The sequence below is a fragment of the Myotis davidii genome, unplaced genomic scaffold, assembly GCF_000327345.1.
Source record: "Myotis davidii unplaced genomic scaffold, ASM32734v1 scaffold745, whole genome shotgun sequence".
Lineage (NCBI taxonomy): Eukaryota > Metazoa > Chordata > Mammalia > Chiroptera > Vespertilionidae > Myotis > Myotis davidii.
In genome coordinates, this window is record NW_006297146.1 from 605,240 (window position 1) to 618,628 (window position 13,389).

A 13,389-nucleotide genomic window follows, 5' to 3' on the forward strand; every position below is an offset into this window, starting at 1 on the left:
CCCGCCGGAAGTAATTCTCAAGATGCTAATACCAGGTTCAAATATTACAAGGCTGCCATTTGCCAGTGCTGCACTGATCCTTACACAACCCTGTAGGGTAGCCATTTGCTCCAGCTTACAGAAAAGGAAATAAGGCTCCAAAAGGTGAGAAATTTGTGGAGCTCAAATCCAAGACCATTTGGTAACACAGCTTTTTAAAGTTGACCACTAGGGGGTCAAAAGGCTGCATATATGAATTATACTCAACTCCAAGACCTCTGCTCTTTCCAAGTAAGAACACAGCAGAGAGTTGGCAAGGAGGCAGGTGGGCTGCTAGCTCCCCTCTGTACGAGTTAGGGCTAGTGTGGCACAGTAACAAGTGGCCCTTTCTGGGCCTGTGGTCTATGGGTGGTCCCAACCCACACACTGGCTGAAACTGGACTCCGATGCAGAAGCAGAATGTGTAGAGAGCCATTCACAATTAAAGAGGCTGCAGCCTTTAGGCCATTCTATCTCCCAGAGGACATACAACATCTGAAATGGTCTGGGCCTGAGTCTCCCCAAATTAAAATCAAAGGGGAGGGGCAGGGTTGGGAGCCTCAGCCTTCTCTCCTTCTGCTATACCTCTCCTGCCTTGTTTCCGCCCCCTGTCCTGAGTATCACGAAGGACTGAAATTTTTCTTGCCTAGTTGAGACATCAGATCTAATTTTCTCAACAATGGGAACTGAAACAAAGGTGTGATATACCTCCCTTGCAATCCTAACCTACTCCACTCCTTTAAATTAGATCATAGAAAACCAAGGCTAGCCCGAGTTTTAGAGACCACTGAATTCAAACACTTTATTCTACAGAAGCAGAGGTCCGGAGGTTTAAAGTCACACATCTGACTGGAAAAGGTGGGAACAGAAGCTTAGAGCCCTGGCTCATAATTGCCTATTTCCCCTGCTCCAAACTGAATGTCAGAAATGGGGTGTGATAGGCTGAATTTCTGTGTCCCCACCCAAATCCATAATGTTGAAGCCCTAGCCCTGCTACCCACACCATGACTGCATTTGGAGACAGGGCCTGTGAGGAGGTGATTAAAGTTCAATGAGGTCATAAGGTCAGGGCCCTAATCCAATAGGGTGGTGCCCTTATAAGAAGAGGAAGGGACACTGGAGAGATCTCCCCCCCCCCCCCCCCCCCCCCACAGCCGATGCCTGCGGACACAGCAAAAAGGTGGCTATCTGCAAACCAGGAAGAGTCTTCACTGGAAACCAAACCCTATTGGACCTTGATCTTGGACTTCCAGTCTCCAGATCTGTGAGAAAATAAATTTCTATTATTTAAGCCACACAGTCTGTTCCAGCAGCCCAAGCTGACTGATACAAGACGATAAAGTAATTTTTATTTGTGCGCCTTCACTCAAAGTGTGGGCATTGAAACATGCACCATGCAGGGGAAAGAACAGCACCAGACTGGCTGAGATGAGGGCCACTCAGAGACTCTGACCGGGCCGCGCTCCATCTGGAATGCCCTCGCCCACAGGCACTGGAAGGTCATTAAAAGGAACAAGTCGCTCAGTTAAAGAATTTGGGGAAACTATCCAAACTATGCATGTTCTGTTCTGTGAAACAGTCTGTCCTCCTATGATGCAGGGAAAACATTGGCCCAGGTGCCCCTTGTCCCCTTCTGGAAACTTCCCTAGTTATCTGAATCCTCACACCTGGTATTTCTGAAACCCAGGTTGGGAGGAATGTCTTCTGAGAGTGGAGAAAGTGACTCTGACCCTCTGGAATATAAGCCCTTAAAAAGGCCTGGGAGGGCCCAGGGAACCTGGTCATCATCTGAGGGCCTGACAACCCCATATCCGTCCGACATCAGGTCTTTGAGCATCAGCCCGCAATCTGAACTGGAAGTGTCCTCCCCAGTGAAGCGCTTCAGCAAAAGAAACAGCTTTACTTACGGTCAAATGTTTACTTCCTGGAAGTTTTAAATTGAATGGAAATTTAAGTATTAAGACAAGAAAAAGACAAAGTAACTCATCACTGTTAGCATACTGGTGTGCTTATCTTATATATTTTTTTTGAGTTTTACAACATTTTTTATAATGGGCATATATTATTTTTTACTGATGACAGTAAATACTGTTCATTCATTCTCTAAATATTTCAGCATCTCTCAGGAGCCAGGAGGTTTTCCAGATGCAGGAGATACAGCAGTAACAAGGTCAAGCCCCCCTCCTCCAGCCTCCCCAGGCCCCAAAACTGGGCAGAGGGAATAATACAATGTGAGTCCTAAAGGAGAAGATTCGGGTGGAGTGAGAAATGGAGAGTCCTGGGGTGGGGTGGTCAGAAAGGGTTTTCTAAGAAGGGGACATCTGAGCAGAGACCTGAGGAGGTGAGGGGCCGAGTCAGGTGAAGGGCTACGGAAAGAGCGCTTCCTTTAGATGGGAACTGCAGGGCGACGGCCTGGGGCCTGGCCCCAGGAAGAGCAGAGGGCCAGCGTGACCCTGTGGCATGGGCAGGTGAGGAGTGTCAGGAGACGGTCTGGAGAGCCAGGCAGAGCCGACTGGGCAGGTTCTGGAAGGAGTCTGGGCTCTGTCTCCATGTGGAGAAATCGATAGGAAGATGGAGCAGGACAGTGAGGTGATGTGTAGTTTGGCAAACACTGTCTCCTGGGATGCCTCCCTCCTTTGCAGGAACCGCATTATCCCCATTAGACTAAAAGGTCCTGCCCTGGCTGGTGTGCTCAGTGGTTAGAATGTCAACCTGTGCACCAAAGGGTTGAGGGTTTGATTCCTAGTCAAGGGCATGTACCTGGGTTGCAGGTTCATTCCTGGCCCCCTTTGGGACAAATGCAGGAGTCAACCAATCAATGTCTCTCTCTCACATTGATGTTTCTTTCTTTTTATCTCTCTTTCTCTCTGCCTCCCACACCCCTCCCTTCCCTCTAAAAAAAATCAGTGGAAAAAAGGTCCTCCTGTAAGGATTAACAAAATAAAATAAAAGGTCCTGAGTTCAGGGCTGGATGCACTTTCTCTTGTGGGTTCCTTTCCTAAGAGAGGGCTGGAGCAGGAACTATGGGCCTTGGGAAGCCAATGGCTCCGACCAGGGCTCTCACCTCCTGGGACTCACCTTCTACCGTCAACTCCACTGTCACCTGGCGGGCACCGCTACCATTGGTGGCTTCACAGGTGTACTTTCCCTTGTCCTCCTCCCGGACGGCATGAATCACAAGGCTGAAACTCCCGCGGATACCACAGTCCAGCAGGAAGCGGCCCCCACTGTTGATGGGCTGCCCATTTCTGTGCCACGTCACCTGGGGCTCTGGGTAACCCCGGACCTTTAAGAAAAAGAAGAAAGGGTGAGCGCTTATATTTAAGGAGTACTTCCTGTGTGCCAGGTACTGTTCTGAGTTCTTTACATGTGTTAACTCACTTATCCTCATAGCAACCCTTGAAGCAGATACTATTTCCATCTACATTTTGGAGACGAGGAAATTGAGGCCCGGGAAGTTTGGGTAGATTTCCCGGGGTCTTGAAGGTAGAAAGCAGCAGAGGCAGGTATCCTAGCTCCAGGGCCCACTACACAAGAGCCTGGTTGCACATGAGAATCACCTGAGGGAGCTTTGAAAAATAGAAATGCCCATGCCCTACCTTGGACCAGTTAAATCAGAATCCCAAGGGGTGGGGGTGAGCATGGAGAGTCTAGATCGGTGCTTCCTACTCTATGATGCAAATAAATCACCTGGGAAAATGCAGATTCTGCTTCTATAGGTCTTGGGAGGAGCCTGAGACTCTGCAGTTCAGACAAGCTCTCAGATGATGCCAACGCTGCTGGTCCCCAGAACTCACGTTGAGGAGCAAGGTCCCCAGAATGGCACCACTAGCTACCTGTGTGAAGGAGCGCCTGAAATGTGGCCCTTCATAATGGGGTTGCACCATGAGCATAAATTAAACACTGGGTTTTGTACATTTAGCATGAAAAAATAATGTAAAATATCTCAATAATTTAAAAATACTGATTACATGTTGAAAAGACAGTATTTTTGACATGTTGGATTAAATAACATATGTTGTCAAAATTAATTTCACCTGCCCTAGCCAGTGTGGCTCATTTGGTTAGGCATCGTCCCGTGCACCTAAAGGTTGCAGGTTTGATTCCCAGTCAGGGCATATGTTGAGGTTGCAGGTTCCATCCCTGGTAGGGGGCATGGAGGAGGCAGCTGATCAATGTTTCCCTCTCACATCGATGTCTCTCTCTCTCTCTCTCCCTCTCCCTTCCTCTCTCTAAAAATCAATGAAAAAAATTTTTAAAAGTATTTAATTTCTCCTGTTTCTCTTTACTTCTTAACGTGGCTACTAGAAAAGTTACTATGACATACTAGTAAATGCACTGCATGGGGTTTCTATTGGGCAGTGCTGCTCTAGACCGCTCAGTCTTTCTCTAATAATAGTAAACACCTAACCTCTGTTGAGGGCTAAGTATGTTAAGTAAGCACTTCTCTAAGTACTTGATGCATCTGAGCCTCAAGAGTGACTTGTTCAGAGCAGCGGTCACCAACTGGTGGTCTGCGGACCACTGGTAGTCTGCGAGGTCTGAAAGGTTGGTGACTGCTGGTTTAAGGAAACCTTTGGAGCAGCAGTCGACAATCGGTGGTCCGCAGACCACTGGTGGGCCATGAGGTCCAAAAGGTTGGCGACCGCTGGTTCAGAGGATATTTCCCCAAAGACAGGGAAATGTAGACAGAGGTAAATTTCAAGGAAAGAAATCACTTTGAGTTTCAAAGAAAGTTCCCCAAGGGCCCTCAAACCCCTGAAACTCAGCAGGCACTTCAGAATGGACTAATCTTTGGAGGAGCAAGGCTCAAACTGGCCCATGGATACACAGCCTGGGACCCAGAACTGGGGGATTTTAGCACTGGAAATGCACAGAAGACATCACAGAAACCTCTTGATAAAGACAATGTTTGAATTACAAAACATGGTAGCAATGGCTTTTACTTATGGATCCACGACAAGACGAGAGAAAATGAATGCGGGTGAAGCAAAACCAGAATTCACTGATGACCCCAAATTGCATTCACAATGAAAGTCCTCGGTGACCCATAGAATAATCCCCCCCACACCCCCCAGTAAGGTCAGAGGGGGTGCTCTGTCAGCATGTGGGAGAAAGAGAGGAGGTGGCGTGTGCATGCACGCTGGGCATCCTAACATAGTTAATTCCCAAAGCAGCTGAGAAAGAAAGACTGTGAAAAGCAGCAGCAGTTGTCTTTGGGCTGTGCTTGCTGCTCTTCCCAGGTGTCCAGCCCCCAACGCATCCCGATACTCATTTCTCAGTGGCCAGGATGCAGATATCTTCTTAGGAAAGAAGGCCTGGAATCACAGGTAATGTCCCCAAAGTAAATGATCACCCTTCTGTGCCATTTTATGAATCTCACAAGGCCTGCCTCTCATCCTTACTAATCGGTAGTCAGGCTTCAGTGAAAAACAAAAAGCAACTCTCCAAATCATTATTACCCATCTTATTTGTGATTTTTGGAAACAAACAAACATCTCTTTCCTATCAAAATCTATACTATAGCCTGGCTAGCGTAGCTCAGTGATAGAGCGTCAACCTATGAACCAGGAGGTCACGGTTCGATTCCTGGTCAAGGCGGATGCCCAGGGTTGCGGGCTTGATCCCCAGTGTGGGGCATGTAGGAAGCAGCCGATCAATAACTCTCTCTCATCATTGATGTTTTTATATCTCTCTCCCTCTCCTTTCCTTTCTGAAATCAATAAAAATATATTTTTTTAAAAATCTGCACAATACTCATGACGGAGACTGACTTCCTGTGAGGGAACGGTTATTCTGAAATCTCTTCCCCCAGAGGCAGACAGGGATGTGGGAAGCCACTGCAACCTCACCAAGGCACTGTGTCCCATCTCAGGCTGCCAGGACCACATCAATTATCCCTATATGTAAAAGCCTAAGTGACCTTTAGGACCAAACGACTAGAACAACCGGTCGACTAGTCAACCAGTTGCTATGATGAGCACTGACCACCAGGGGGCAGATGCTCAACACAGGAGCTGCCCCTGTTGTCAGTGCACTCCCACAGCCAACCCCCCTTGACCCCTTCCCTGGCCAGCCCCCTGATTGGCCCTGATGGGGGGGCCAGCTGGCCAGGCTGAGGGACCCCACCCATGCATGAGTTCGTGCACTGGGCTTCTGATCTATTATAATATGAAACAAAGAACAAACAATAGTTGTCTCTGGGTCTCCTCTTTTCCTTTTAGTTAACTATTATTTTCTGATATTCCTGCAAACACACCTGAATTTTGTAAAATAGAAAAATAATTTTCCCCATGTTGCTTGCTGTTAAAAGGGTCGCTGGCAGGTAAAACAAAACAAAAAAAAACCCCAATTTAAATAAAAATGTGTTCCTTTTATATTAGTGTGACTACATAATGAATGTATAGCATAAACATTCGTAATGTGTGGAGGCCCTCAAAGTACTTAAATCTAGCAATGGGAATAAAAACCCTGCTCAAATAAACTTTATGCACGTTTGAAGATGACAAATGTCATATGCCCATATACTAGGGTGTCATCCTGTGGCACTCTCTTGGCACAAAGGCTCACAAAAAGAAATATTAGGCAACAGTTATTCTGTTACAGCACAGCTCTCCTGTTAAAGCATATTTTCCAGAAACAACGAAGGAAAAGAAACCCTTCCCTATGAAAGGAAACCCTTGGGGAGTCTGGTCATGTAGTGAATTTGCAAATCATCATTATCTTCTCCTCCACCCCAATAGGCAGGGCCAGCCTAATCCAGAAGAAGATCACCGGCCTTCTGTGAGTTTCAGAGAAAGGAGAGCACTGTAGCTGGGCACAGAGAAATCATTAACTGCACCAGAGGCGTCCTAGCATTCCATTAGCAGGTACGCTGACCCCCCGCAGCCGTGCCGGCTCTGGTGGCCCATCGGTGCCTGGGACATCAATGATTAACTGGGGACACTGCGTGTTCTAGACCTCAGGGCCACAGCTCCCTCGTTCCCTTTCAATTTTGCTCTCATTTCACACACACACACACACACACACACACACAAACACACACACACACCTGAAACGTCCTGTTAAAATAAATATTTAGGGATTTTTAAATATGCTGAAACTGGCACCTCTTAGAAAGCTGTAGTGTGCAGTGGGACTTTTGTTCACTCTGCATCCAAAGCAAAGGCAGGAATTTCGGTGACCTTGCTCTATTCCAACGTCTGAATGATTTGCAGCTCCAGTTCTTTTCCTCCCGGTATGGGGAAAAACGTGTTCAACCACTACTTAACATGACGCAAACATTATTCCGCTTTAAGGAAACCCATTTTTACTGTCTGCCCTCTCTCCGGAGCTCCTAGGTTGGGGAGGGAGTGAGAGAAAGCTGCGCTCACATCCTTGGGGTGCATGACAACAGCCCTGCCCTCCCTGGGCGCTTTATCTGCCTTCATCACAGGCCTTCGGCCAAGAAGCCGCAGCTGGTATTTTTACAGCTTGGCCCAAGACCACACTACAACCCCACTGATACTTCAGTTTTCAGAGGGCCTCCACATACAGAATCTTATTGGATTCTTGAAACACCATGAGGAAGGTGTCTGGGATTGGGGTCCCCAAAAGCAGAACCTGAAGTAAGGATTGAGGGAACCCTAACTGCAAACCCATAGCCAACAATCACAGCAGCTGGAAATGGGTGTACCCGCCTGGTGAAGGGGTCTGGGTGGAGCACCAGAGCACCTGTGACAGCACACAATGCCCTTCACATTGTTAGCCCAGAGAGCTGAGGAAAGAGGCCCGGAGAAGTGGATGATTCACCAGTGATCTCACGCGGGCAGATTAAGTGGCAGATCAGGACAATGATCTTGGTCTCCAAGCTGAGTGGTTGTCTCTCTGTGCCTCATTGTAAATTCATGGTTTTTGGTGAGACAAATATTATAGAATCTAAAGTATGGATAAGTGTTTATCTCCAACAGCCCTAAATCTCACCCGGGTTAAAGCAATCTCTGCTCCCGCTTTGGGAAAAAGCAAAGGATATCACAAAAGATATGGCCATGCCACAAGCAAGTCCTGGGCTATTTGCTAGTAGAAACAGGACGGTGCTATAGACTGAATGTCTGGGTTCCTCCAAAATTCGTATGTTGAAACCTAAGCCCCAATGTGATGGTATTAGGAGGTATTAGGATGAGACTCCCAGGAGGTGATTAGAGCCTGAGGGTGGAGCCTTCATGAACTGGATTAGTGCCCTTATAAAAGGGATCCTAAAAAGCTCCCTTACCCCTTTTACTGTGTGAGGACACACCAGGGACAACCATCAATGAACCAGGAAGTGAGACCTCACCAGACACTGAATCTGCTGGTGTCCTGATCTTAGACCTCCCTGCCTCCAGAACTGTGAGAAATAGATGTCTGTTGTTTAAGCCACCCGGTCTATGGTATTTCTGTTACAGCAGAAATACCCACTGGGTCTAAGATAGACAGGGTTGGTGCTATGCGTGTGCCCCAGACACCCCTAAGGGAGTCAGTGTGGTACAGAGTGGGGCCGGGCCTGGGTCCTGGGGCTGAGTGTGGCTTCCTACTGCTTCAGGCTACGGTCCCTCCCATGTCTGAAGGAGTGTGGGTCTAAACAGTGACCCACTTAGTTTCCACTGGAAGATTCTTCCCTCTCCCTCCAGTCCCCTCTGGGTCCAGCCCACAGCCTCAGTCCCCTACGGAAAACCAAGTGACCGCAAGGAGAAATGCTCAGGAACGTGAATAGGCAGCCCTGACTTTTCACCATAATGAGTTTTTGGAAACGGCCCCAAAGAGGTTCATTTTAAGAAGAATCATGTTTTTGCCACAATAACCACATTTAATTGGAGGTTGTGTTCTTGAACAAAAGCCCAGGATCAAATAAATCAAGGGCATCCCGACAACTTGTCATAAAAATAAAGATATTGTAACCATAACCCCTGTAATAATTTAAAATAGTAAAACTGTGCTCCAGCTCTATAAAATGTCCTCAAAAACCTTTATGGCCTCAGAAGGCCTTTAAAAGGAATGGGGCTCATTGTGTGTGTGGTGGATGGTGAGGAGAAAGCTGGGAGGCAGGCGGGCAGCTGCTGCTACCTGACACCTACCTGTTGTACTTGAGGGACAGTTATTCAGGACCTGGTGCTGTCTTGAGATTCACTTAATAATGAAAAGGGAAACGTTCTTAAGGGCACAAAGCCTCCTGATATTCCTCTGACATGTGTAAAGGGCTTTCAGCCAATTCCAAGTTGCCAGGACAGGCAACCAGAGCCTGCACCCAGAGCAGTGGCAGGTTCTCTGTCTTCACAACCCCTGCAAGACCCAGAGCAACATGCCTGCTATCGTCTAAGACTGATGAGGGGCGGAAGGAGGTGATTTTGCTGGTTTTGATCATCTCCTACATGTCGTTTGTTCCTGGGTGGGCCTGCCCCTGTGTACACACTGCAAGCCAGCACAGCTGCAGTGCACAGCTGGGCAGGAGGTGCAACTGAGGCTCTGCCCACGTCGGGATGGAGGGAGACCAAAAGGAGAGAAAGCAGAGCTGAGGTGAGGCTGGGGCGAGACAGGCTGCCCACCAGGACGCTGGGGAGCTGGGAAGCTACACAAAGACGACGTCAGCAGTGAGCTGAGGAATCCTTAGGGCCAGGAACAGACTCGAGGAGGGGCACCAGTAAGTATTTATTTGAATCTTGTTGAGCAGTTGAATCGATGCTGGGAAAGGCTGAGCCCGGAGCATGGGACATTAAGGAAACCTGTTGGACAAATGTGCCCCCAAGCTAGACAAAGCTGATGCTGCCACATGACTGTCCACATGCTTATAGCTGCCTGTAGCACATTCCTCTTAACGTCTTCCCCTGTTTCAAGGCGGCTTCGTCTATAATAAATAAACTCTATGATAAATGACTAGAACAGAGCTGGTGATTTGAGATAGAAAAATAAAGGAAATAAACCCAATCGTGCTGAGGAATGAGTTGAAAAAGAACCCCCAGCCCCATCCCGAGTATAAGCTCATCCGAATAATAAATAGCCGTGGAGGCACAGAAAGAAGAATGAAAACACTAACAGCCCCCAACAAATTAGATCACAAAAAATGCCTATAAAACTTACATCATGGGTACAGTAGGAGAGTGAAGAGTGAAGGGTGAGCCGTAGGCATGACATGACCAAGCTTAGGGTCTGTGTCTGTGTCAGCAACTGGCACACCGCCCATTGGACAGGCAGCAACTTAATTAAGGCTTTGAATAATCCCGTTGCCAACTGTCAAAAGCCTTAACTGAACCCACAGAATCCATCAGGAAGAGATCATACCAGCTAAAAACAGCAATTAGTGAGAGGCTTAAAATGCTGGATGCTGCCTGTCCCTACTCCAACTTGTGAAACAGTGAGGACAAAAGTGGTTCCATAAAAAATAAATTCAGGATGTCGAGAGCCATTCCTCAAACTAGCCCAGCAAATGCCACATGTGTCTTCAGGGACAGATGCTGAAAGTCTCTGTGATTGGCCACTCACTTTCTAGGGCAAGTTTCCTTTTCCTATGACCCAAGACACAGATACCCTCACACCCCGACATCTGCAAGTCTGGGAATTTCTGGTTTCTCCCACTGAGAGCACATGGCAGATTCTGGCTGGGTGGCCTTGGGTTACCTCAGGCTCTTTTGAATCTTTCAAAAACAAAAAAGATCTATTTCCTTTTATCTAGATTAGGATTATCAATGCATGGAACTTTTTAATTCCTTTTTAAATGATATTAGCACCTAAAAGCCTTTGAAACAGTTCAACAAAGTAACAGAATTGTACGTGTAATGGGGAACCTCTCACATTATCATTTTCTTAAATTCATAGTTTTCCTATAAAAACCAGTGTCCCTCTGTGTGAACCCCCAGTTCCTGTGGGAAGGCTGTGGGATTCCTGCCTCACCAGGAACCTCTCTACACAAAGTCCTGGGGTCTGGCTTTATTCCCTCTTGAGAAGGCTTCTAAGGACACAGCATCTGCAGCTGGTAAGGCTGGCCCCAGAGCATGCTCTCCTGTTTCGACTACCAAGTTGAGATATTCTCTCAAATGTATTAAAATATTAATATTAAAGTTTATTAATAAGAGGCATCATAGAGGTTTAACAAATTAGTGGCATCATAGAGGTTTAACAAGTTAGTGCTGTGCTTGTGTTTTCTTTTTAATTCCTTAAGAATCTTCTGCTGACCTTTCCCCATGTAAGTGGCACACTCCTCCTTTGAGGAACAGCTCCTTCCCCCTATATACCTCCGCTGAGTCTGGTGGGGTGCGATTAGGTCATCTGCCTTCTGGCCAAAGTACCTGGACTTCAAAAATGAGCATATGACCCAAGGCGGCCAATCAGAGCTCTTCCATGACATTTTAAATTAGAACAAAGGGAGGCCAAATTGTCTATTTTCACAGGGATCCCAAGCTGGAAAGACACAAGCCTGAAGCTGTCTGCAACCATCGTCTCCCATCCCCCCATTTTCTTGCTCTCACCCCAGAAGAGGAAGCCATCTACAAGGTAAGACATCACATACACAGTGAAGAGAAGAGATGGAGGCACTGCCCAACAGAGCTGTGGCGGAATCCAGACCCCCTCAGTTGTAGGAGGCACTACATCTCTATTGCTTACCCCAGATGAAGGTGGCTTCTCTCACTTGCAAACAAGAGTTCTGACTAATGCAGGAAGGTATATGGTACCTTGAATCAGACTTGTGTGTGGGTCCTGGCTGCACTGATCACTTGTTGTCTGATCTCAGACAAGTTAACTTATCTGGCCCTCAGTTTACACACCTATAAGATGGGATGATACCAGTATTCACTTCCATGGGAAAGTTTATTATCAAATGAAATAGCATAAGTACAACAGCCCATCAATACATTCTAAAGGTTAGATCCATCTCCTTTTTTCTTCAGAGTAAGTAACTCTTTAAAATCAGGTGCCCCAGAATCCACTCAGCTTCCAGCTTTGTTAACAGCGTGAAACTGTTTGTGCCCTGAGAAATACCAGCACTTGTGAACTTCTGGGCTTGCTGAGCCTCCCCTTACACAACTCACATTCAAACAGGCAATTTCAAGGCATCACACTCTTCCATAAAAACTGAACATTTTGAGGACAACTTCCGCTTTAGCTGAACTGGCTTATTATTTTTATTTAAAGAGTAAACCCCCTTAGAAAAGTAAGTATTGTTTTTATGCAACATCACAAAGCCCACTTATGCATATATCCAGTCTGTAGTTTTGACTGTCCCATCATTCCAGTCCTGTAACATCATGTGCACCTTTGAGTCTCATGATGTGCACCTTTGAGTCTCTACCATCCCCTTGATTTCTGCCTCACTGACTAATGCAGCCATGGAATTTCAAGGGCATGAGTGAGTGCTGGGAAGGAAATCAATCTGGGGCAATAAATCTGGAGTTCCTGGCCAGTCATGGCTGGACCTGGAGAGAGAGAGAGGCATACCTCACTGACAGAAGGGATGGAGCAGAGGGCTCCTCCCCAAACAACACACAGACCATTTGGCAATGCCTCCTCACCCCTCCAACAGCAGAGCCCAGATGCAAAGACGGAAATTGGTCACAGGTTGTACTGGGAAGGTCCTGTCCTATGAGGACTCTCTGAGGATATAAAGTAATTCTGTTTAAAAGCAGAGGTGGGCAAAAGTAACCCAAGGGTCTCAACAATCCAAGAACATCTCGACTTAGTTCCCTTGCCTTAGATTCTGATTTTTGGTCTTTCCAAGCTGCCCTCTGACCCAACACCTGCTCCACATGCACATCCCCACACAAATGTGTATTCTGCTTGGATTCTCCCAGGTGGCCGGCTGCAAGGGAGGGGTGTGAGCAGGTGGGGCTTTGGAAGTAGGACCCTTCCTGCTGCCTGAGCATCTCTGGGATTCTGACACACAGGAAGAAAGCAGCCATGTGAGTTTGCTGCTTTATGGCAGAATGATTTCCCCAAACCCTAGGTGCCCAAAGGCATCCTGATCTGCATGGAGAATCCGTGTCTGACTGTCTGCCAGGCTGAAAAGCACCAAGACAATACATATACATGGTCAAATGGTACTGTAAGTCATAACAACAACAAAAGCAGGGCTCTGTTCCACTCATCCGCACCTCCCCTCCTCCCTCCCTCCCAAACTTCTACTTCCTTGAGGCAATCATCTTCAACTCTTTTTATTTTTTAAATATATTTTATTGATTTTTTTACAGAGAGGAAGGGGGAGGAATAGAGAGTCAGAAACATCGATGAGAAAGAAACATCGATCAGCTGCCCCCTGCACACTCCCCACCGGGGTTGTGTCTGCAACCAAGGTACATGCCCTTGACCGGAATCGAACGTGGGACCCTTGAGTCCGCAGGCCGACACGCTATCCACTGAGCTACGCCG

At 47.2% G+C, this 13,389-nt stretch overlaps 1 protein-coding gene across 3 annotated transcripts in view; it reads right to left on the reverse strand.

The window, feature by feature from the left end:
- MYLK (myosin light chain kinase) overlaps nt 1-13,389 on the reverse strand; it is a 176,239-nt gene that overhangs the window by 123,954 nt on the left and 38,896 nt on the right. For all 3 annotated transcript variants that reach the window (XM_006772891.2, XM_015569904.1, XM_006772892.2), the window contains exon 3: nt 3,097-3,304. In XM_006772891.2, the coding sequence (XP_006772954.1) occupies nt 3,097-3,304 (208 nt within the window). The remainder of the gene's footprint in view (nt 1-3,096; nt 3,305-13,389) is intronic.